The 25,840-nt window shown below is 31.2% G+C and overlaps 3 protein-coding genes across 6 annotated transcripts; 1 reads left to right on the top strand and 2 right to left on the bottom strand.

Moving 5' to 3' along the window:
* Window positions 1-898: 898 nt before the first annotated feature.
* LOC137834607 (THO complex subunit 1) lies at window positions 899-13,288 on the bottom strand. Of its 4 annotated transcripts, none has more exons than XM_068642674.1 (22): window positions 12,904-13,288; window positions 12,691-12,804; window positions 12,221-12,304; window positions 10,794-10,868; window positions 10,475-10,565; window positions 9,398-9,543; window positions 9,218-9,289; window positions 7,851-7,923; window positions 7,646-7,711; window positions 7,512-7,558; window positions 6,751-6,822; window positions 6,520-6,645; window positions 6,353-6,418; window positions 6,225-6,266; window positions 5,222-5,338; window positions 5,028-5,110; window positions 4,290-4,356; window positions 3,513-3,584; window positions 3,280-3,330; window positions 2,310-2,369; window positions 2,074-2,223; window positions 899-1,410 (listed from the first exon to the last, which is right to left on the bottom strand). In XM_068642674.1, exons 2-22 carry the CDS (start codon window positions 12,691-12,693, stop codon window positions 1,159-1,161), a joined length of 1,815 nt encoding a protein of 604 aa, XP_068498775.1. In that variant the 5' UTR covers window positions 12,694-12,804; window positions 12,904-13,288; the 3' UTR covers window positions 899-1,158. The 4 variants fall into 4 exon arrangements, with proteins under 4 accessions (XP_068498775.1, XP_068498774.1, XP_068498776.1 ...); XM_068642673.1 differs by having other exon boundaries at window positions 12,900-13,252; XM_068642675.1 differs by having other exon boundaries at window positions 12,691-12,754; window positions 12,900-13,085.
* Window positions 13,289-17,638: 4,350 nt separating this feature from the next.
* LOC137834605 (berberine bridge enzyme-like 22) lies at window positions 17,639-19,674 on the top strand. Its single transcript, XM_068642672.1, has one exon. It carries the CDS (start codon window positions 17,796-17,798, stop codon window positions 19,383-19,385), a length of 1,590 nt encoding a protein of 529 aa, XP_068498773.1. The 5' UTR covers window positions 17,639-17,795; the 3' UTR covers window positions 19,386-19,674.
* A 1,407-nt stretch (window positions 19,675-21,081) lies between these two features.
* LOC137834594 (high mobility group B protein 10) lies at window positions 21,082-25,292 on the bottom strand. The gene is made up of 6 exons (XM_068642647.1): window positions 24,960-25,292; window positions 24,336-24,414; window positions 23,909-24,071; window positions 23,397-23,483; window positions 22,319-22,704; window positions 21,082-21,383 (listed from the first exon to the last, which is right to left on the bottom strand). Exons 1-6 carry the CDS (start codon window positions 25,175-25,177, stop codon window positions 21,291-21,293), a joined length of 1,026 nt encoding a protein of 341 aa, XP_068498748.1. The 5' UTR covers window positions 25,178-25,292; the 3' UTR covers window positions 21,082-21,290.
* Window positions 25,293-25,840: the final 548 nt, after the last annotated feature.

Below are 25,840 nucleotides of genomic sequence, written 5' to 3'. Positions count from 1 at the left end.
TAATCGATTATCTGAATCAAAACTGAATTTGACTTAGTTCACAAATAATTGATCAGCTTTACTAATAATCCTCTAGTAATAGTCGATTGTGTTGATAATTGAACTCTGTACTTTTTCATGTTTGCATAAACCATTTCTCCCACTAATTAATTCTTTTATTTAATCTTCACCACATGGAAAAAACATTAAGGATATCTTTTATTTAATTTTTGGCTGCAAATAAATTATCTGCTTTCAAGGCTCCCTGCTAAGGTTTTAGATCCATTTGAATAATGCAGCAGGGATGATGATGGCATGCATGAGCAGTCATCACTTCAGGAATTCATTTATGTATTTGGAGTGATTTGAAATGATGGAAAGGAAGGGCCATTTTTACCCTACACATGTTTATATAAAACTGAAGGTGTCATTCCCACCACTCGGAATGAATATTATATTACTATTCATATTAAAAGTTACCATACTTAGAACTTATAATTGTTTTCATATTGCAACCAAGGAATAAAGGAATGAAGTTATTCTCATTGTACCAACATGAAAATGCCCTACCTTAACATTGGAAGACTTATATGTACATTGTTTGAACATGCAAGCATTATATGTAAATTGTTTGGTGGGTAAACAATTGTCAACTTAACCATTGAGTAAGGTCTTGGATTACCCTTTGCTCGAGATTGTTCTCTATTGATACACACACATACACACATATATACCATCAATTTTGAGTAAAATTCATAAAGCATTTTAATTCCAACCAATTATAGATAGATATATTTTTACTGTCTCACTTTTCACACCTCACCTCAGGAGTCTAGTCTCAAGTTTATTATTCACATCCTACAATTTGGTGTTTGATATTAATAAAGCCAGTTTCAAGAGTTGATTGCACAGAAAACACTAAGGAAAAACTCAGATTTAGTGTATTTCATTCCTCTTTTGAATCATGGAGTCATTCATTGAAAGAACCATTTTCAAATGATATTCATACCAAAAGTCCACATAATCTCCTTCCTGCTATCAAAGAATTAAAACAGCAAGTGTCTTTAACTTGACCTGCTGGTTAATGTTGTATCTATCTTTGTCCAAAAACACATGATGCCAACATTCATTCAAAATGTTCATCATCCTTAACATGTCGACCTGCAAACTTGCTTAGCCTCAGCCAACAGTATCTAAATCAACATCTGCATCTGTCTCGCCATCTATGATTCCAGCCTCGACTTCGGCTTCTGCTTCCAATTGGCCTGCTTCCTGTCCTACATCAGTGTCTGAGCTATGCTTATGAAGTTCTTCAGGTGTTGGGGTTCCACCTTGAGTACCAGGGACACTGGCACCATCAAATTCCATAGGTGTTGCTGTGGTATCTGTTCGAATGCCATCCCCATCCAACTCAGTAGCAGTTGTGGCAATCTATTATTTTAAGAGAGAACAAAAGATATGAGCTAAAGTGATTTCAGGAACTCATTTTAAGCATTGGATTCGTCACTACAGATGCAAAATAAAGACAAAACGAGAAGAATTGAGACTACAAAATGATGTGTTACAATGTTTTGGTGTATTTGATATGTTAATAAAACAGAACACTGACCCTTATTTATTATACTAATTATGATCCTAACTAAATAAGGAAACAAATCCTAAAGAATAATGTAAGATACAATAATTTCTCTTTTATATTTTCATATATTCTAACACTCCTCCTGAACTTTAAGCTTGTTACAAATAAAACCTTTTAAATAAAAGCAATCAAACAGTATATTCGTTCTTAGTTTCTCTCTTCTCAACATGATGTTAGAGCAGTACCATCCTCCAGGACATGTTTTGTCACTAGTCCTTTCAAAAAGGCTTTTATGTGACACAAGAAAATCAACAGCTTAGAATATGCTTAATTCCTAATGCATTAATCCCAATTGCCAGCTCACCTTAAATATATTAGTTGAACTAGAAAGAAATACAGCAACACAACCAACGAGCAACAATTGGAACTACCAAATTCTACAGTACTCTATAAAAAGGCTCTTGAGCTGATGTAATAAATAAAGAAAAATAGAAGGTGGATCTTAATCAAGAAACCTGATTTTCCTCAACTTGATGCGCAGAGCCTTTTGTTTCTTCCTTTTTGCTACGTTTACTTCTGTCATTTGGTTTAGCTTGGTACTTAGATCGAACATCAGGTGGCAAAAGCTCTAGTGGGACAACCCCTTCAATGCCATGATCAGTAAACTGCAACCAAAATCAATTAACTTTCACACAGTCTAAAAATAATAAACATACTAAATTGCAGATTAGAAAAATCGCTATTATGTTACCTTAGAAAACCCCTCCAAGTCTTGTCGTGCTGCAAGCCGAAGACCTTTCCAACAATAAACCTGAATTGAAAAGAAAAATAGATTTTAAGATGTATATCTTCAAGTTGAAGGCTAAAGCCATCAGACAATAAATGTGCACCAACAAAATTTGAAAGAATTCTTCTGTTCAAATTTTATTCTGTTGTATGCAGATGTTTTGAGACTTTTGTTACAAAATCTTAAGAAATGGACTTTAAACTTTAGTCAACCTTACAAAACCGGCTTGTAAAGTGAGGTTTGCACCCACTTGCATACTATGTATTGACCTTATCTCTAGTCGACGTGAGATTTCCAACACAACAAAATACCCATATTTTTTAATGAAAAATGTTTCTTTTCAGACTCACTATAACATAGGGATGCTGTTGCGGTGCCCCTCTTGTGATCAAAGGGAGTTTCACAAGGATGACTTTAATCTTTGAAGGTTTTAATTTCCTGTTTTTCCATTGGCTTTTCTTTACTCTTTCTTCGATATTCTTTTACCAGAGAGCACTCCTTACTCTGTTTATTTGCATTTTTTTAATGCTTTCCAAGCAATACAACTTAACAGAACGAATATGACTAATGTAAACGATTTGCAACTGGGTCCAAGTTACTTTACAGATGAAAATTTGAAGAGATATTTAAAAACCTTTGAAGCAATGAATAGCAACCAAACATGTCTTTTGTAAAATAAGTATTAAGTAGTTTTGAACAGGCTTATTTTTTGCTGTCATCTATTCTGCCCATGTCTGTTTCAATTGTCAATGGACTTTTCATCTCTAAAATGGAGAAAAAGGCAGTCTAGCAGCATTATTAATCTCCTTGTTCTTTGTCACTTTTTATTGTTGAAGTTTTTCAGGATATCTAATTCTCAAATTTCTACTTTCTTTCTTTTTCTTAAATAAAACTTCTTTTTCCATCCAAAATAAAATTTTAATTAGAGGATTACCCTGTTATTCTTGTGATGATATTCAGCTTCTATTCCAGCAGAGGGGTCCATCTGTAATTTCAAAAATGCAAAAGAATTTTAATATTCAGTAAAATGGTAAGGGGTGGAGGGGAGGATAGGAACTAAACATCATTATGGGGAAAATTCATAACAACTAGTCAGGAAATAACAGGGGTCTTGAAGGAAGGAAGGGAAAATCAAGATGCTCATTGCAGAAGAATATGCAAGCTTACATCATCAGCCAAGGGTTTCCAGTACTCCATAATTGAAGGTGTTTGAACACGTTGAGGATCAGTTAAAGCATTCTGGTAATTCAAAAGTTTGATAATAGAAAAGAATCAGTCAATATAATATGAGCAATGGAATGGAAATAAAGAAATGTCTTTTCACCATGAAAAAGAAAACCAAGTAAAACATAAATTCAAAGACAAAAGCTAATTCACTTTATGATTTTCATTTTACTTGGAATGACCAAAGTATATCATAACAACCCAGTCCCAGGCTAGCAAATTTAATATAAAATGCTCAAAATTATAGCTTCTTGAGATGAGACATAAAGCATGTCTAACAAATCAATTTAAGTACAAAACAATGTTAATCCATAGATAATCTAATAATAGTTGCTATAATTATAGAAATAAAAGGTTTATCTATATAAAAGGAATGTTGTTATAATTATAGAAACAAAGAGTTGACTCTATATAATCAGGGATACAAGATTTTATATGCATTATTGTAACTTCAAATATATGATACTACAAATGCTTCATTTCCATCAGCTAGATTTGACTTGAATGAATTATCATTAGAAAAGGGGAATATCTATACAGATTGTGATGGACTGACCAATTCAAAACATACTACCAGGGGCAAGGCCACTTTAATTTTAATGTACAGAATATCATGACAATATCTAAAGAACCCTAGCGTTTAGCATCCACAATCATCAACTTCCACAGAAAGGCATTGCATGCTAGAACTAGTCACAATTTCTGTAAAGAATAACCTACTGGATTTTGATCTGCCCATTTCCACAACTGAGATAGTTCTTTATTACCCAGTCTCCATCTTGGCCTACTGAAAATAGCAAGACAGAACAAGGTAAGCAAGACAATCATAGCATTGTGAAAAGAATCAGCATAAATTAGTAACATAATAATAATAATTAATAAATAAATCTGCAGTGGCTTATGGTCAGATTTTTGTTTCTAAATAAAAAGAATCTCACATGCCTGCCATTTTAGCCTAGTTGTATCCTGTGTCCACTTGTCACCCCTACCCAGAAGTGGTTTTCTTTGTTGTGAGCAATATATATTTATTTATCCTCTACCCAGAAGTATATTATATTGTAAACTGACATGTACATTGCCCTATGTTTCTAAACTACGGCCTTTAAAGATTTACAGAGTTCAGTTCCATGGCAGCTCTAAAGTAAACGTTGACGGGTGTTTTTTCCCACAAAAAAAAGTGTTATGGACTTCTTTCATTCAACTAGCAACATTGAAAATGCCATCAGTAGTGGGAGTGTATATTGCATGTAATCGCCGAGCCAAACAGAGTTACACTGCCATTCAATTGGTTGTTTACTGCAACGTCCATGTATAGATAACAAATATTTAATTCATAAACAATGATCTTAAGAAAATAAGGAAATATTTTTTCTTATATTCTTCAAGATTCTAAAATATTTATATTCTATAATCTTAAAGCATTATCACATGCCAAACATTTTTTGTCCACAGCCATACCGCTTCTTGGATCCCTCCGGTACTGCTTTCTTCTCTATAGGTTGCTTTTCATATGGGAGGCAGCCATCACGTTTCCACCACACCTAAAAAGTACAGAATGGGATTATATTAAGCTAAATACTAAACATAATCTTCAGGTTTAGTGATAAAAGGCACATGTTTATACAGAGGAGGAGTTAAAGGAAGATGCTTACCCAATTCTTTTCTCGTTCCAATATATGCTCAATTTTGTGAAGAAACTCTGACCCTTTTGGTGGTGTCAGTTCAAGAAGTTTTTTAACCCGTTCCTCGCATGATGTGATCTCTTCTTTCTGAATTAAATGAGAAAACATGTAGTCCAAGGTTATATTACACGTAAACAATTTGGCTTCAATCAAAACGTCAGTTTCTATCAACACATTTAACAGGAGACAAGCAGTTTAAACAAATAACAAGCTAAAAGAAAGTTCCTCCTCCCAAGATTGTTTGTTTGACAGACAACTCTATATCTAATAACATGCGGGAGGATACTAATGTCCAAAAGAAATTGAAACATAAGTAATGCTAACTGCATCTCGATACAGCTACTTTCAAAGAAAACTACGTATTGAGCTTGAATACAAAATGGCAAACTAATACGAACTTGAAACCTAAATATAAAGAGAAAATGAAAATAAACTCAGCATGGTTAAGCTAATCACATCCTGATCATGATTCTATAATAAAATTTTGTTCAGTTATCTTTTGATTTTCTTTCACTTTCTAAGGTGAACATGTTATTCAAGCTTTAAAATGCTAGTTCAAAGATCTAAAGGGAGTTTTGGAACCATTACTGTGTCTATAAACATTTATAGATATTTATAATATGCATAGGGATTGGATTTTCCCTTTTTCAAATTAATAATTTTCTCTTTTTGTTTCCCTTTTAGTACACTTTAATAGCACACAGACGATTCAAATGCTCCTATTTTGTGTTTTTTCTTACTTGATAAAGAATCCAAGTTAAAGAAAAGAAAAACTGTGAAATGTATAGCCAGTAGGATTCTAGCAAGGAAGGACAAACCTTAAATTATAAAAGCAAGAAATAAATCTAGATATAATCCGTTATGGTAATTTATGAGGAACAGTATAAATCATGTCTAGCAACAAGGCAATGATAGCAAATACACAACTGTGTATATTCCATAATCTAAAGAAATCAAGGTAGGCAGCACTGACCATGTTTTCAGATGGCAAATCCTTGTCACCTTTTCCAGGGGCCTAAATGCAAATGAAGTTTAAACCATAAACTAATATAGGTTGTGTTTGATACATCACAAAGAAATTAATCTGTTAAAAAGTATTACCTTCAAGTAATCAAACAATATAAGACACTGTACAAGAACGTGACGTCGAAAACTTGGATCCTTTAACTATTAAGCATTCCACCAACAAAAAGAAACAAAAAAAAAAGATGTGATGATGAGTCAAAACAAGAACATGTTAACTAAAATTGAACAGTCAAACTGCTTACCTCTAGACCCATTAGTTTGCTGCTTGTAAGATATTTTATACTAAAATTAACTGCCTCTTCCTCCAAATTATTAGCATCTCCTTCTTCATCACTCAAAGGTTGTGCTTCAAATGTATTTAATACAACCTTTTATCCAACAAAGTAAAAAAGCAAGAACTGCAGCAATATCATATTCAAGAAAAAATTGCATATACACATACACAAACAATAAAATACGAAACAAATCCTTACCGACAAACTAGATGTGAATTTCTGCCACTTTACCGGAGCATGACTAATGGAAGTAGGGTTAGAAAAAAATTCCTACATCAAAGAAAATAAGACTGGTCAAACATACATGTTTTAAGCTTTTTTCCAAAATAAAAAGTACTCAAAACGGTATACTCAGGCTTTAATATGAGAACTATTCGTTAGAAATTTTGCCATTTAAAGATCATGAGGAAACAATGTGTTTCATCCACTTGTTTCACTTTTCAAAATAGATTTCAAGCTACTAATTATATGATTGTCTAAAATACTATCGAAGTACTTTCCCAAAGAAGTAACCATTTTGTATGTTTTACAGAAACAAGGACCATCGGGAATTTCAGATTTTGTCAAGATAAAAGAATTTTTTGAAGAAACTAACAAAAACAAAAAAAATAAGAACAGGAATTCTCCTACCAGCAATAATACAAAAAAATGTATGCATATCCAGTCCCTTTCAATGTGCAACAAATACCCATTACAGATGACACAAAGGGATAAGTATCAAAATATGGTACGAAGAGTGCATATGAATTAAAGGTCTCCTCTCAACGATTAGATAGAAGGAAGTTGTAAATGCAGTTTATAAGTTGATGATTTAACTTTATTTATGATAAAACATATTATAAATATGATATTGCAAAACAAGTAGAATAATTGTGAAATAGCGAGACAAGCTTCAATGCAGGAAAATGAAAAGGGTCAGTTTTCCAACTTCAAGAACTAAAATTTCAATGAAGACCTACCTGAAGACCCCAAAAAGTCTGATAAAAATTGAAATCTATGCATATGCCTGGAAAGTGAGGAAAAATAAATTATTAGCTGGAAAGAAAAATCAACCTTGTATTAATAAGGTATTAAAATTGTCAATGACATGTACCTTCCAAGGGTTCTTTCTCAAATTTTGTTTCATTTGATGTGTTAAAAACACCTTTGATATTTAAAGCTGCAAATGTTTATCAAAAACATCAAAGTGACAAAGGACTCAAGAAAAGGAAATTGGCACCAAAAGTGAATATAGGCTTACATTAGGTTTGTCGAAAACCAACAAAACCTATGTACACCCCTAGCTTATATAATTATACCTGATCGCTCCGATAACGGAAAGAAATGAGCTAAAAACATGAGAATTCTTCCACAAAAGACCACGTCATTTGCCTATAACATAAAAAAAAAAAAAAAAAAAAAAAAAAAAAAAACACATCTAATTCATAATAAGAAAAACCAAATACAGTCATTCCTTCACACAGATATATAGATCCTCTGCAAACCTTATTTAAAACAATACTTATTCAATACTATAAAGCCAAGAAATGAACAGTTTATCCTATAGCGACAGCTTACAATAATGAGAAATAAAGAACCTTGGACACGTCAATACATCAACTGTCCAAGAGGCAAGAAACATACAGCATGTAATTTTGTTCCTTAACTTGAAAGCAAACAAATAAACCTTTGCAACAAAATCATCTCGTTAATTGACTATGCAAAATATCCTGTCAGAAGAAGGGTAATTATGAATATTATCAAAAAGCAAGGAAGCTGGAGAGAAAAGAAAAGGAAGCAGGGAAACCAAACTTCAAGCATAACTTTACTTTCAACACAACGTGTTGAAATCCCACTTGAACCACTTCATAGCTGGAATAAATGGTTACAAATGAATAAGGTTTATATTCGCATGACCTCCCCAAACCCTGTTTTGGAGGGAGCCTCGGTCTAGAACCGATTAGCAATATTCAATTTTTAAAGAATCCAATGGGTTAATGGTTAACAACTAACTGATTTAATAACCTGGTATAGAGGTTAACTAACAGTTTCCAAAATAGATATTTCTTTTTTCCAAGACACCCTGTTTTAATTTTTTTTCCAAAATGATCATCCTATTCCTTTGCTTGCAAGGATTTAAATTGCATACTGCATATGATGGTATGAATATAACAAATTCATCAAGCAAATGTCCTCATATACCCCCAAATATGCATACAATACATGTCACCGTTCACTCTGAGGTGAGAACATAAACGACAAACAAGAAAGCAAGCAGGAAGATAGGAGAGACAATAAGCACACTTGATGTCGAAATATAAATCTAAAAGAAGCAGGACTAATAAAATCCATTTGTTACAGCTTTTTTACTAAAAAACACTTTTTTTTTTAAAAATACTCACTTTTAAAGGTTCTTCACACGTTTGTTTAAGTTTTCCCAAAACAATTAGAAGTTGAAAAGAATCTATAATCTAACTAAAATGATTCTCATAAAACTCACCAATTCTTTTAAGTGATTTTTATGATGGTAAACAACAATAAATTAGCTTCTACTCTTTTGTTAAAATCTCCAAAACCTAATCACTAAATTATTTTACATCAAAATACTTTTTTTTATCTGTAACAAAGAGCTCACAATTTACTACAGCTATTTTTTTATTAGACCATGTACATGTGCTAAATGTACCTTTGATAGACGACGAAGAAGTTGATTGCAGGTTCTCAGCATCACGAGTTTTCCTCGAGCAAAAAGTTCTTGCTGTAAGTCACACAACAGTTCCAAAGTAATACAGATCATGATATGGTACTTATGCAATAAATAATTAATACACAAGCACAAAGGGCTAAAAACGACTGAGAAATATACTTTGCCTAATATATCTTGTTTACTCTCTATATAGCCAAAAACATCTTTGCAGTTTTTCATTGTAGACATTTCTGTCAAGTCTTCCAACAGCTGAAAAATCATTCCACCTTCAATGTGTTCTTTCTCACACAGATATAGTACAATATCTGAAAAGTGAACACACAGCATGAGTAGGAGAGGAACACATAACTTTGCATACAATTAAAACATAACTGAAACTCATTAAGCATTTCTGGAAAGACCAAACTAACAGGTTCTCAACGATACAGAGCTGGTTAGAGGGTGAGAAATCCACAACAGAAATGGGAAAGATAAAAAGAAAGACAAAGAAAGGAAACCCCTAAAACTAGTTAATTTTGCAGCTTTCCCAGTCTCGTTGCAAATTAAAATAATGAAACCCTTAAATAAACATGTGTGAACACCAAAGAGAAACAAATTTTGTCTCCATTTAACTTCAAAATGACATAAACCTGCCCTTAAAACATATATCATCTCTAATTCTAGAAAGAAAAAAACTTAAAAGCGCAAAAGAGTACATATAAAGTTGGCATTAACATGTGCTATAATTTAAAATATTAATTTGATGTTGTTATAAAGGATGCCAATCACAAAGATTACCATGGCAAACATTTAATGCTAAGCTCCAGATGGCAAACTACCACTCTGCACAAAATAACTACTTGAATAAACAATCAAACAAATTGTCTTCTTTTTTTTTCTCAAATTATTTTAGCATGAAATTCATTAATATTGTTGAATGTGTCTGTCTGTGTGGAAATAATAGTCTCATGCTTTACATATACGTAATTGTATACATGTAACACAACAAATAATATGCTTAGTCCTAAGTTTTCTTTCCTGGTTTATGGCCATAATTTCTACATATAATTTTCTTTCATTTTTACTTTCCCAATATTTATATTGCATATGTGCTTTACAAATTCCTATAAATGCTCCAGTCAAAGAATAAAACTTCTTGTACAAGAGCAAAATACACACTACATCAAAATTATAAGAACAATTGAATGTAAAGAACTGGAAAAGAATGTTTTCTGAAAAGTGAAATGGTGCACATACCAAGAAGGCGAGGAATGTGGCCCTGAGTAGTTTCGTTAGAATCAATGGATTGCCCAAATTGCATTATTTTCTCAGCAGATACTGCCGCGGACTGAAGCATAGGTAAAAGAAAAATAATTCAGATCATAAACAGACATAACCAAGGCAATAATGATACAGAGAAAGGAAAAGAAACAAGAGCAGCATTAGATAGACCCAATTCTTGAATTATATTTCTTACAAGGAATTCGTTTTTGTAGAATTAGATTGTTGTTATACATTCAACAAAGACAAAAAAGATATATGATGAATTATGAATAAGGCCAACAGTTAGACATACCACAAACTCCTGAAGCAGCATGCGCAAGATATTTTCTAGGAATTGGTTCTCATCTTGGGCCAATTTCGTTTGTTTCTGTTGCACACAAATGAATCAGCGGCTAGCAAAATCACATGAAAACTACCACAAAGGCAACCTCAGGCCAGCATTATCAATCAGTCACCATGCAAACGTCATGGAAATGGAATATAAGATAGACAATGTAAGTCAACATAGAGCTGATTTTGAACTAGAGGGAGAGATAAGATCTACACCATGAAGAATGAGTTCTTCTAGAAGAACTCTCAAGTTCTCCAAAATAATAAAAAATGTTATATTTTAAATTCTTTTGTGTTACAAAAAATTTCATTATAGGACCTAAAAGAAACTTACTTCAGATTTTAAACTGAGTCTACAGATAGCACATAACCTAAAACCCTTCTGCAATCAACATGGAGTAGTTAATAGTAAGTACACTATCATGGTATCGTACTCATCCCAGAATGACCCCACTCCTCGAAGCTGAGTCACACTGTGCCTGTCTATGATGGTAGAGAGCATGATTAAATGATGCCATCCGGGCTGTTTGTGGCCTTCTATTTTCAATTAGCCTCTACCTGAGAGTTGTTTCAAGCTTGGCCAGGGAGCAGGGGAATTGACAATGGAAAATCACATAAGTTCTTTAAGTTGACCTTTTCCAGTTCCCCTTACATTAGCTCACACATCCCTCCAACTGCAAGCATAGTCACCGTTGAACACTTACTCCTCAACCAATTTCCATCACTGCTCACCACATTCCATGCAACTCATTTCCGGCTAATATCTAGTATATTCAGGCTCTATTCTAACCAGTTTACAGAGATCCATCTCTTCTCCAACGAATTTACAGCTGTTTAACCACTTTTGTGGCCTACCCACTGCCATTTCAACCAAGTATCTACTTCTTTCTTCTCTGCTCTGTCTCCAATCTCTCTAAAACGTTGGAACAACAATAACTTCTCTTTAACTTTGGGTATTTCTTTGTTTATTTTTCAGCATATATTACATGATTAGTGTAAATCTGTGTTTTAGGTTCACAGTTCAAAATAGTGGTCATACCACTATCCCACTATAGCATTTTTAGGGTTGGTTGCTCCATGTCATTATTTGGGGTTGACTACTATGAATCAACAGTCGTTCCACTCTTTTCCTTAAATTCAAAGCTTATGTACCTTTCAGGCATCACCCCACCTAACCACTATCACTGCCCTCCCGGAGAGAACCCAAAGAAGCAATAATCAGACTAATAGACGCATACAAATTCTAATAACTAACCACCACCACCTCCAAGGTAACTCCAAGAATAAAGAGCTAAAAGCACTATCATATCTAAACTTTTACAAAACAAGTTCCACAATTCTCATTACGAAGTACGAGATATGAGTTAAATTTCAAAAGAGTACACATACCTGAGGCTTTATTACTTCTTGGACTGTCTTCAAAGCAAAATTCTCAGGTGGCCCTGGTTGTAGTATGGCCCTTTTGAATACCTCCTAAGAACAGCAACAAAAGCAGAAAAGACACAACCAATGAAATTGAAAACAAAGAGAAACAAAACAACTATTGGGGAAAAAACAAAAACCTAACAACATTAAAAAATTTAAAAACTCAACAGAAGTGTAGCTCAGTCATAATTTCTTTCTAGTTTGATACAATAACTATGAGATTCAATAAATAAAACACCCAGTTGCATTACACGATCGAGCAACTAAAAAAAAATACACAGAGCACAATTTAAACCATAGAAACATATTGGATGTAACGAATTCATCATGCCCTTCGAGAACCAAACACCCGGAACACAAAAAGGGGTGCACAGATTTGACTTCTACCCTTTAAAGATTGCACCTTTGTGAGAAACACAAAAACAAAAGCTTACCATGATGAAGTTTGAACACAAGTCTCCTTTATTTTTCTACTGAACCACCAAACTTCAACAATAACTGGGAAAAGAAAAGGAAAATTACAGGAACACGACACCCCTATTGTGATTCTGCAGAAAATGTAACATAAAAAATAGAATAAATAAACAAAAATACCATTCAAATAAAACTTGGAAAATCGAACGAGGAAGGTGGAAGCACTCACTCACATAAAGAGTATAACTGCAAAACCAATTTCACACAAAACCTCTGAATTTGAAAAATGAATTCTTTGTGAGATGTCGTTCGGATTTAGTCACAAGCGAAGTGACCCAAGTTCTTCCTACCAAGGTAGAATCACAACACACAAGTAAAAACCCTTAACATGGGTCTGGTTCTCACCCAAAGGGCTGAATCTCAAACTTCAAATTAAGTTTATATTTGGATAAGAAAATTTAAATTTTGAGTCATTTTTATTTTTCATATATTTTGAATCATTTTTCAGTGATTTAATTCAACATAGTGAATTGGGATTGAGAAAAAAAAAGATAAATTTTCATATGATTGTATAAATTGGTCTATACTTATTCAATTATTTCTTCAAAAAGTTCATCCACAAATCATCAAATGAAATTTAGATCATCTAATATAAAATCTATTATTATTTATAAAATTTTGTACTAAAGAAAGAGTACAAGGGCTCTTAAGATTTCTAGAAAAAAAATGTTATATTTTAAATTCTTTTCTATTAAAAAAAATTCATTTTAAGACATACAAAAAAATACTTAAAACCTTAAAGTAAAAATTATTATTAGAAAAAAAAATTGAATAAAATGTTATATTTATTGGAATACCCTACCTAAAAGTAGCATAAAATCTTCAAATAACATGTTATGTTAAAGATGTTCTTAAAAACTCATTCAACATATATATTTAAAATTATCAAATAATGTTTTCTTAAAAATATTATCATCATGTGTAGATCGTACCCACGTGTATTTAGATAAATATTAGAAATAGATATTATAACAATACTAATTTTAAAAATAATAAAAAAATATTAATATTAACTAGGTTGATATTAATTTAACTAAATATTACAATAGAAAAAAACTAGTTAAATCAGTGTTAATCTACTCTAATTAAAAATTATTTGAAAACTTGATAACTGATTAATGTGGATTTTTAAGTTTGAATGTGATTGTTTTTCATGCACCTTCTTTGTTTTCTAGTTTTTTTCTTATGAAAAGAAATTAATGATTAAAATTGTCTAAAACTCTGATAGTAACATCAATCAAGAATATTATATGAGCTCAAACTTTGCTCTTCCTCCAAAAGTTCAAACATTTTATTATCCCTTTTTCTTCTTCATAGCGAGTCATAAAATAATTTTTTTTTGTTTAAATTATACAAAATTATAATTTTGCAATTATTTATTAAATAATATTTTTATTGTTTAAATTATGTAAATCGTATATTTTAAGATAGTATAAAAATTTAATCAAATTTCTAAGCTCTTAAGTTTGAAAGTAAAATTGAGTCTAAACATTTATTTATTTATTTATTTATTTATTTATTTATTTATTTATTTATTTAGTCATCTTTTCCATTCAGGAATAAAACATAAGTATTTGACTAACTATTATTGTATCAATGATTTTTTTTTTATACTTAAATGATTTTGGAATGTGAAAGGTGAGAGGGTTGACCATTAGGGTGTAGTGAAAAATATTTTATATAAGATTTTGAATTTGTAACAAATTAGACTTTGTCATAGTAATGACTTGGATATATGATTATGTAGATTTGTTGCTAACTTTAAATAATATAATAACATTATTTAGAAATCTATAATTAAGAGGGTGTACTTATCAACAAGATATTTTTTGGATATTTTTTTACTATTTTGGATTAACCTTTAATCTTATTTTAACTTTTGATCTTGCAAAATTAATACTTATATCAAGTATTTTATCCGGTAGAAATAAATAAATAAATAAAAAACTTCTCAATGCAATAAGATTATATATCCATCAATTTCATTTTCTAAAATTGATTTGATTTTTTCACAAACTTTAGGCAAGGTTCATTAGAGAAGAGTTCAATTTTGACGACTCTTTATCACAATTATTGAATTAATATAGATGATGAAAAGTTTGGTTATGAGAAAATAATATAAGTCATTGTATAGTTATTCAAGGTTTAAAATACATTTTAATGTAATACATATGATAAGTAAGTTATAGAATCTTAATATTTTTCATCTTTGTACTAAGAGTAAAATTTGTCTAATTATTTTTCATATATGAAGAGACAGAGAGATGGTTAAATAATTAATTTATTTATTTTGGTCTGACTTTGTTTTATTTCTTTGTTCTTATTCTCTATTTCGACTCTTCGTCGTGAAGGCATCTGTGAAATGTGCTCCAATATTCAAGTAAGAATTTGATATTTGGTGTAATAAATGTATAATGATGACATACATTTATCTTGATTGTTGTACCTATTTATACCATTGTGATGAACCATGTTACTATTGGGTCGATATTAGTATGTGAATTGTGATTAAAGACATATTACTTCATTTTTCATACGACTTAAGCTTGTTAATAATTCTTTAATCTTAATGCATTTAGGCATGTCAGTCGATTAATACTGAATATCGAGATATCCGAAAACCATCCAATTTCGACTGGTACAATTATTGACTAGTTTTGATTTATTCCTACACCTCCATGCTTTCTTCATGTACCTCCATAAAAGACGTGAAATGACAACTTTATCTTTTTCATCATCTTCTTCATTGATCTCTCTTCTCCCTTTTCCAAATTCTAAAATTTTGAACTCTATAATTCATAATACAAAATTTTGTATTCCAAATTTTAGAATTTCAAATATATTTTTTAAATTTTAAAATATATTCTAAACTCTATAACATAAAATACTATTCCTAATCAATAGTTATGAACATAATTTAATCCTAATGTATTATTTAGTGGGACATAGTATAGAATTCATAATATATGCTTAATGAATATTTTATGGTTATGAATATAGTTTAATCATACTCTATTGTTTAGTGGAACGTAGTTATTCTAGAAGGAGGGGATTTGAAACAAATTATGTCACTAGTTTAAAGAGGTTAAAGGTAATATTTAACTATAATTTTTTTTGGATATTTATTATCATACTACAAAGTTTTACAACTTACTAATAATATGAAACTTAATAATAATCTCTCTAATGGACCAATTTGCAACAAAAAAATATCAGTGAATCAGTTTTAAAATTTGCAAGTTTTTGAATAATATTCAACAAAAATATCTCATCTATTTTGTTTTTTTATTATTATTTGATTGATTCTGTTTATCCTAATAGAGTTGAAAATTAACATTATTTTTATTTTAAAGAAAAAGTTATTATAGCTCCTAGTTTGAAGAATATTCTTAAATACTTTTGTCTAATTATAATGATTTAAGTAGTACAAATTATGCCACAAATATTATTTATTAAGATATTTGAAATTTTTTTAATATATTTTAAAGTTTTTATTAGTTACATTTTAATTTTTTAATATTATTAATTTAATTACTTATTTTATAATTGCGTGTTATATATCATTTTATTTATTTAAATTTTTTTTACCCTGCAAGATAAGGGTATCAATCTAATAAATTAATAAAAAAAGTAAATAAGAAAAATAAGATATTAATACCCTTCATTGCTCATTAAGTTTAAGGTAAAGTTGAAGTGTTTAGAATTTAGATAATCTCTTTCCAAATTCTGAATCAATTAAAAAAGAGAAACTATGAGAGGTATATTAATATTTAAGTGTTTATTTTATTTTATTGCTTAGTTTAATTTCAAAATGTCTTTTTTCCTTATTATATTATCATCATTATCAACCACGTACACAATCTTATAATATTCTTATAACATTATCACAGAAGAAACTAAAAACAAAAATGTTTACAAGTTATAAGAACCAAAACAAAATATTACGAGGCATAAAAACAAAAATTGACTCAATTAGAGGGCTTAAAAAATATTCCTATACAATTACAAACTGTCTCATTTAAATGTTAAAATAATTAAGCTTAATTTTAAAAATTAGGTTTATTTATATTTTTGTTACCAGTTATTTCGGTTCGTCCAATATACTCTCACATCACCTAGAAAGATACATCCAATATAGTCTTACATCGTTTATAAATCAAAACAGATATATCTAATGTAGTTTCATATCGCTTAGAAATTGAAATCAATGACAATTTATATACATCTTCTTTTTTAATTTTTCAATACATTTTTTTTAAAACAAAATCGTGACAAAATTTCAAACTTTAAAGCGAACAATACATCAAATACAGTAATTGACTCTACCAAACAAACTTAAAGTCAGAACACTGATATTTAAAATAAACTTGCTTTCATTCTTCAAATGTAAAATTAACTCTTTTTATTTCAGTAACTAGAAAATAAACATGATTTAATTATATGCACAAACATAAAATAGTTTTATTATAATACAAAATGAAAATAAACTGTTATATAAATAGCTTAGAATTCGTTAACAATGAAAGTGAAATTTTGAATGATATTTAAAATAAACGGAGTAAAACAACTCCTTCTAGATTACAAGAACTAAATTAATTAATTTTAAATTCAAAAAACTAAAATTCAACTTACCAAAATTTGTCAAAGAGTAATAAAACACATTTAAATCAAAATAATAGATCCAAACAGACCCTATCTTGAGTCATTGGAAACTTTCGTTATTGCGTGCAATTTTAAAATCATTGACATTTTATATTGATTTTTGCTTACTTTTTAATCCTATTTTTCAAGTATATATCTTTGAATTTTTTATAAATACTTTTTAATGATTTAATTTTAAAGGTTTTAATTGTATTTATATTTTGCTTCTTCAGCAGCCATTGTGGAAAAAACAACAAAGTCAAACTCAACAACTGTTTCAGCTTGTTCACAAAATAACTTCAGCATTATCTGTTTCAATATTCTATCTTTTCATATGAACATGTACTACACATAAATATTTGTGCTTATAAATGTCTGTGAATTATGAAACATAACTCAATCAACCAAAGGTACAGAACAAAACATGCAGATGAGTTATCTAGCAGTGTTTCTGCTACTGCTTCTTCCAATCCCATTTGCAGCTTCTACCTTGGTTGAGAAGAAGTTCAAGCAATGCTTGATGACTCAACTTGATGAGAATTCTGAATCCATTGAGAAAATCATCTTCACCAGATCCTCCTCCCAATATCCTCAAGTGTTGGAAGCATTGGAGCAAAATCCTAGATGGGTGAATTCATCATCATGGAAGCCTCTTCTCATTCTGACACCTTTCCATGAATCAGAAATTCAAGCTGCTATTAGATGCAGCAAAGAACTTGGTTTGCAGATTAGAGTGAGAAGTGGTGGCCATGATTATGAAGGGCTGTCATATCTTTGTAGGGTACCCTTTGTCATGGTTGACCTCATCAACCTCCGTTCCATTGAAGTTGACCTTGCTGATGAAACAGCCTGGGTTAAGGCTGGAGCATCAGCAGGGGAACTTTACTACAAAATTTCAAAGGAAAGCAAAGTGCATGGATTCCCTGCAGGAACCTGTCCTAGTATAGGGATAGGAGGGCATATCAGTGGAGGGGGGCAGGGCACCATGTTGAGGAAGCATGGCCTTGCAGCTGACCATGTTGTTGATGCTTACATCATTGATGCAGATGGGAAGATTCATGATAGAAAGTCAATGGGAGAAGATGTTTTCTGGGCCATCAGAGGAGGTAGTGCTACTAGTTTTGGAGTGATCCTTGCATGGAAGATCAGGTTGGTGAGAGTTCCACCTATTGTTACAGGGTTCAATGTTCACAGAACAGTGGATGAAGGAGTCAAAAATCTCATTCACAGGTGGCAATACATTGCACATGAGCTGCATGAGGATGTTGTCCTTAGAGTGATAGCTCAAAATAGTGGTGACAAGTCAAAACCATTCAGAGCAACCTTCAACTCTCTCTTCCTTGGAGGAGTAGACAGGTTGATTCCACTGATGAATGAGAGTTTCCCTGAACTGGGATTGCAGGCCAAAGACTGCACTGAAATGAACTGGATTCAATCAGTTATGTTCATTGCTGGATTCAACATAGACGCTCCTCTAGAACTCTTGCTCAACAGAACCACCACACCTAAAAGCTCTTTCAAGGCCAAGTCTGACTTTGTGAAGGAGCCAATACCAAAATCTGGTCTAGAAGGAGCTTGGAAAAGGCTTCTAGAGGAGGAAAAACTGGCCACAATGATCTTTGAACCCTATGGTGGTAGAATGGATGAAATTTCAGAATCTGAAACCCCTTTTCCCCACAGGAAGGGCAACTTGTACAACATCCAATACTTGGTCAATTGGGAAGGGAATAGCAAGGAAGCATCCAAGGGACCTCTAGAATGGGCTAAAATGATTTACAGATACATGACTCCTTATGTGTCAAAATCTCCAAGAGCTGCCTATTTCAACTACAAGGATCTTGATTTAGGCAAAAACCTGCATGACAACACAAGCTACTCAGAGGCTAGTGTTTGGGGCAAGAAGTACTTCAAGGGAAACTTCAGAAGATTGGCACAAATTAAGACAAAGTTTGACCCCCAAAATTTTTTCAGGAATGAACAAAGTATTCCTCTTCTAAATTCCCATCCTTATTAAAATAAAGTGCATACATCATGACATTATTGGGAGAACCTAGAACAATTGTGTTGTACTTCAATATCATGCTGATCTCTGCTTTGTATGATTGTTATATACCCAAAACCTTAAATGGTAGCCTGTTTTTGCAGGCATTTAAGAGAAAGGGATACAAATCCAAAATGGATATGATCATATGATGTATTTTCATAATGGGAATGAAGGTGTAACACATCACATCAGAACTAACAAAATTTTTAAAAAAAAGTTACCTAAATTTCTATCATGTTAGTCTAAATTCCCTTAGTAAGATGTGTGTTTTCAGGGTTTAGTTCCTTTCTTATATCTTCATTTCCTTTTTCTTGCTCATTACCTGCATAAAACTCCACACCAAAGATAAGCTACTACGTTCACATTCTGATACAATAAAACTATAAATCACATTGAAACTGAGGTAGGAAAATTTTATAAGGAAATCACTAAGGTTATACAAGAAATAAAAAATACAAAACTGGGCATTCTAATGTGTAATCATCGTATTTGAGATATTGTCTGCTTTAAAGTTTGAGATTTATTTTATCCTTGAAAGGTCATATGATTAATAGAGAAAGATGCATTTAAAGTTGGATCAAGGACCATTTAAATACACCATCTCTTATTAATCCTATGATATCTTTTTTACAAATAAAATCGTCATCCTTCCAAGGTGTCTTCGAGAATTAATGGAAAAATATATATTTAAAGTCAAGATAAAAAATAATTTAAATATATTATCTTTCATTAACCTTCTAAAATATTTTTTAAAAATAAAATCATAATAAAATCGTGATAAGAATCTGATAAAAATACCTAATACCAGATGTGGTGGTTTGATCTTAATGTGGTGGTTTGATCCTAATAACATTATAATGAGGTTGAAACTCAAATAATGTATCTTCTTACTACAAATAATACAAATAATGTATGTAGAATCACTAGATTTAGATGAAACACACTCTAATTATTTATCATTTTACCCTTTTTTTTATCATTTTACCCTTTTTTTTCTTTATTTAAGTGTTAAAAATAAATTAATTTATTAAAATCATTAGATCAGAAATAAATAATACGAAGAAAAAAGCCTAAGTTATTTTTAAAATAGTTTGATTCCTTTTAACATTTTTTTTCCAATACTATAATATACTACAAGAATTCTTTTACATGGTGTGGGGTATTTTTTTCTTATTTTTCTCCATCAATAACATATTCATGTTAAATATATACATCACTCTATTTCATATTATTTTTCACCAATTAACTTTATCACATTCTTGACAAATAATGCATACTTTTTTTATTCAATTAACTAGAAAAATGCAACATATTTCTTAACATTGTATGTTTTTTTAACAAAAGAAAATAAAAAAAGTAAGTATACATAAAAAAATGCAATGTTTCAAATCCCATGTGGAGATTAACAAATATCTATTATATTACCCATCTCTCTAACCCTAGGTTACCAAAACTATTAGCATATATATATATATATAGAGAGAGAGAGAGAGAGAGAGAGAGATAAGAGTGATAAAAAATAATTAAATTACTTAATAGAAAAAATTATTTTAAACAAGTGATAAACTTATATATTAAAAGGGTTTATTTTAGAAAATGAGTAGGTTTGTTTATAAAAAAAATTCTATTCATTTATGTTAATTATTTTATTTAATGAAATGTAAACTAACAAATAAAAGGTTTAAATTGAATGAAGGATCCTTTGTTTTAGAGCAATCACAATACATGAACCATTCTGCATAATTTACACCAGAACTGTCACAAAGCTACTCTTCTAAGTTTCTCTGTAGAATGATAAGAAAATTAACTAAAACACAGACAAATGCAAAGAAAAATGGTAGTCAACAAGACTATAAGCATTACATAGAACACAGCCTATTGAGCATTTGGAGTTGAATTGTTGGATTTGTACTCCATCAGTTCAGTTCTATATCTTTCCTTATCTTTCACCCCTTTCTCTTGATAAACCTGCATCAAATTCACACACACAAAGAAAAAAGCATGAGAAAATCTAGGAATAGATAACACCTAAGTATGATTAATACAAAACCTTTTTTCTGACTATTACTACAACAAATATGGTCCTTTTCTTAACATCTTCACTGACCTATATCAGTATTCAGTTTACACCTTAATTTAATCTGTTGATAACCCTTTATATAACTCAGCTCTTAATGAAAGCACTAACTGTTAGGTCTCAAGCATAAGAGGAGAATCAAATCCAAAATATTAGTCTATTAAGTGAGAGAACCTCAAAGCTTAAGCATCTATCCCTTATAGATTCCTCAAGCATATAGAAAAACAGTTGGCTATATAATATAGAGGGATGGTATATTGACAACCATGCACCAGATTACAACTGGAAAGAGAAACAATTTTATACTGAAATGGAATAATATTGAAATTGTATTGGTCAAATCACAGTTGTAAACTAGTGCATTTCAATTTGCAGTTGTCAAAGTAGCATTTTCCTATAATATAACACTTTTGGGGAACATTTTCTCAAATGTAGAATTGATCTTAGTTATATGTTGGAATATGAAATAGCTAAGCATCTAGTCATGTGTACAAAAAAGAGAAAAGAAACTGTTTTGAGACCTAACACATCCAGATTAGGAACCCTTTCAGTAATAGGTACATTAAATACAAATACAACAAGAAACAAAGTATGTAGCATCAAGGTAAGATTGCATGGAGATTCTAAAGTAGAAAAGGTCATTAATATTCTTAATCTTAAAGCAGAAGTCAATGCAACATTTGCCTGGTTAGTAAGAGATAAATGGAGGCAAAAAGAAGGAAAATAATCATGTCCCTGAAAAACTAGTCCAGATAGATATAACTTTTCCATTTCTTTCTCTCCCTCTTCATTATGCATGTCATTGCAAAAGGGAGTGCTTCTGTACCTGTCTTTCTGCTTCTGAGAGATTGTTCCACAGAAACCCAATCCTCTTACTAATTGCTCTCTCTTGCCCATGATAAGAGGGCTTCAGCATGGCATAATTCTCAGCAAAGAAAAAGTTGTAACCACTCCTGTTTGATTTCGGCCGGAATGGATCACGTGGTGTATATTTCGCTCTCTTTCGACTCTGTGACCCGGATGTGCCTTCACCATGATTCTGTGAACTAGGCCTGCCTTCGGTATGAGAACTCTGGGACATGTTATCAGGAACATGAAACAGGACACCTTTCAGCTCCTCGGAACCCACAGTCACTGTGACTATGTATCCACCGGCAAATTTCAGATCAATTGTTCCAGAAACCACACCATCATATCCATGCACTGGAGTAGCTGCATATAAGAAAGCAAATTCATGTCACAATTATGCATGAAAAGTATTTTAACCACATAGATTAGATGAACATAAAGCTACAAACCAAGTAATGTGAAAATTGAAGAAACAAATTGTCTAAGAATGGTAATTTGTTCCATAACTTACAATTTCAAAAGAACAGAAGCAGATATTTGCTAATATTATTTGCAGGACAACAACAAGTATATGAATTTTAACAGCACATTAAAATATTCCATAGATAACTATATGTAGGTGTTATCTTCAACTTGCTTATAGTTGACAACAAACACTAATCTAACATTATTAGTGCTATCAGTCATGAAGTAAAGTTAGCATGGTGTACCAGTCTGGTAGAAAAAGTACCTAATTTTTAAAGTACAATACGTTCTCACAAAACAAAATGCATTAACTTTTATTTTGGTAATTTCAAAACCAAAGCTATTAAACATCATACCCTCCAAACAAACCATTTTACAAATTACTTAAGGTTAGACAGAGGACTCTACCTACTAAAAGAAGTGTTTTCAAAATTGATAAATTCTATTAAAAAGTGATTTTTAATAAATTTCTTAGTAATTTGGAGATTATGACTCTGTGTTATTAAGAGCTGTTTTAAAATAACAAATATATAGATTCAAATGAAGATATGAAGCATCAAAGTAGTAATCAGATTTAAATGTTGACTTACCCTGAAGAGGTGAATCATTCACATCAGCAACCTCCAGAATGGTTGGGGAGCTATTGGGAAGGCCTGGTTGGCCTCTAATCATAATATCTGGATATTTGAAAGTACTAATTGGTCAAAGATGAAAAAAATCATAACATAATTAAAGAGGTCTTAGAATTTGGATTCAGTCAAAAAACAACCCCCAAAAGCTAATTAGAGAGTTGTAACCAGCTGAAGAAATGTGAGTTATCTTTCTCTTATACATTCTATTTTGGTTATATTATTAGTTAATATGAGATTTCCAACACCCTTCTAGCACTAAGATTGGACATCTCAACTCTAGAGATCCAACAACAATCACCGGAAGGAACAGATTCTTGTACTATTTTAGAATTTAAATTTGAACCTAATTCAAGGCAAAGACATGCTAAAGAGTGAGAGTTGTCCCTAACTTATATCCTCCATTTTGGTTATATTACTACTTGAGGTGAGATTTCTAACAAGAATGGGAAAAAGAAATTCATATTCCATACCAGGTGTTTGGGAAGGAAAGCCTTGCTTCCCAAGATAATACACTTGCTCAAAGTGATAAAGCATTGATAGATAGGATTTGCGCACCACAAATGATGCACTCGTTATGGTATCTTTGAAGTTGAAGGTCAGAATCACTTCCTTCCACTTACGATCAACAATCACCTATATGAATTTAAGAACTAACTTAGAAGAATCATTTTTAAACAGCTAATTCAAAGAGATAAATGACTACAACAAAAATTAAGATCTCAGATAAATTGCAATCTTAAAACTCTACAATCAGCACCATCTCTACTGAAAGAAAACCAAAATCAAATCATAAAAAAGGGATGAAATATAAACAAAAGAAAACAAAACACATATGTTTCATGACATAAAGGGACTGATTTTCAACAATTAATAGAGAATGATGTATGCACATGATACCTTTTCGATCCCACCACGAGATGTAACTTCCAGAAAAAGGCGATGTAGATCAAGTGACTTTCCTCCCACAATGACAACCCTACACAAACAAAAAGGGAAAAGTACCATCAATTTCAATTCCATTACATCCCTGAATCATCCACACACACTCCATGTGCACCTAAGAGCAAATAAATAGACAGCAGAAAACAACATATGTGCTATAAAACCAATAAGAATGATTGAAGGAAGTATCAAACACATTAAAACCAACCAACCAAACCTTCAAAAAAATCAATTAACCACAACTTTCCCAATTGTCCAACCAACAGAGCAAGTCAAGGGAAATTCTAACAAGCATGGCAAACAGTTAACTTAACCAAGATGCTAATTTCCATTATCATTAACAAAACACGCAAGCTTTAGAACTCTAAGCTCAGTAACAAAAGAAAAAGAAGCCATTTTTATTATTTCATTTTTCACCAGAGCTAAAAATGATAGCTGGGCAAGTGGGAAAACAAGACACCAAAAGCACACAACTTTACACACCCCATAATCTCATAAACCAACCCCACAAAGGCAAAAACTAAAATCTGTAGGAAAAACCACACTAAAAGAGGGCAATTGAAAAAGGGTACTCCTTACTTAAATTTGGTGCCAAGTGATTGGTGAAAAGCTTGAAGCTTTTCCCAGAAGAGGTTTTCATCACGAACAATGTCCTGGTAGCTAGCTGTTGGTGCAGGATAAGGCTTAGAGGGTGGGTGTGTAGATGAACCCTCCCACCCATTACTGTGTTGGTGTTGAAACTGTGACTGAAACCCATTTGTGGAACCATCTGGGTTTGGCTTATTTGTAACATTCATGTCTCTGTCTTTGTCCTAAATCCTAATCTATGTATGCATTCACACCTTAGCTTTAGATTATTGTAAAATCATAGGTTATAAAACAACCTTTATATACAGCATAACCTTCTTCTGTGCAATTTTTTGTATTAAGGTTGTGCCAATATTTAACTTTAGTATATTATAAATAAATTAATGCACTGAATGCTGGTGAAAAAAAATAAAATAATATAATATTAATACTAATATATATATTAATAATCTGAACAAATCTCTTCCGTTACCCAAAAGAATCTGAACGATTGTTTAAGAATGATAACTTTCTGGATTTATTTGCTTTTGTGGTAAATAAAATTGTACATTCTTTTTTCTTTATTTGGGATTTATAGTATTAAATGAAATATTTGTTTGGGGTGTGGATAATGTGTTGTATGCTAATTATTAATTCTGTTTATTATGCTTTGTTTTCTCTCTATTCATTTTTAAACTTTTGTTAATTGATATACATGGTTGGCATTCATTGGGATGGATTTCTTTTCCAAAAAATGAGATTATTTTCAGTCTAAAAAAATTGAGAAAATTATTTTAATCAATATTAATTAATGATATTTTGTTACTGAATTAATTTAATAAAGCAAGAAATATTGTAAAATTCAGTTTTTTTTCTAATTTAGATGGGATGAT

The sequence above is a fragment of the Phaseolus vulgaris genome, chromosome 5 (assembly GCF_000499845.2).
Source record: "Phaseolus vulgaris cultivar G19833 chromosome 5, P. vulgaris v2.0, whole genome shotgun sequence".
Lineage (NCBI taxonomy): Eukaryota > Viridiplantae > Streptophyta > Magnoliopsida > Fabales > Fabaceae > Phaseolus > Phaseolus vulgaris.
This window is presented reverse-complemented; position numbering and strand designations above follow the sequence as displayed.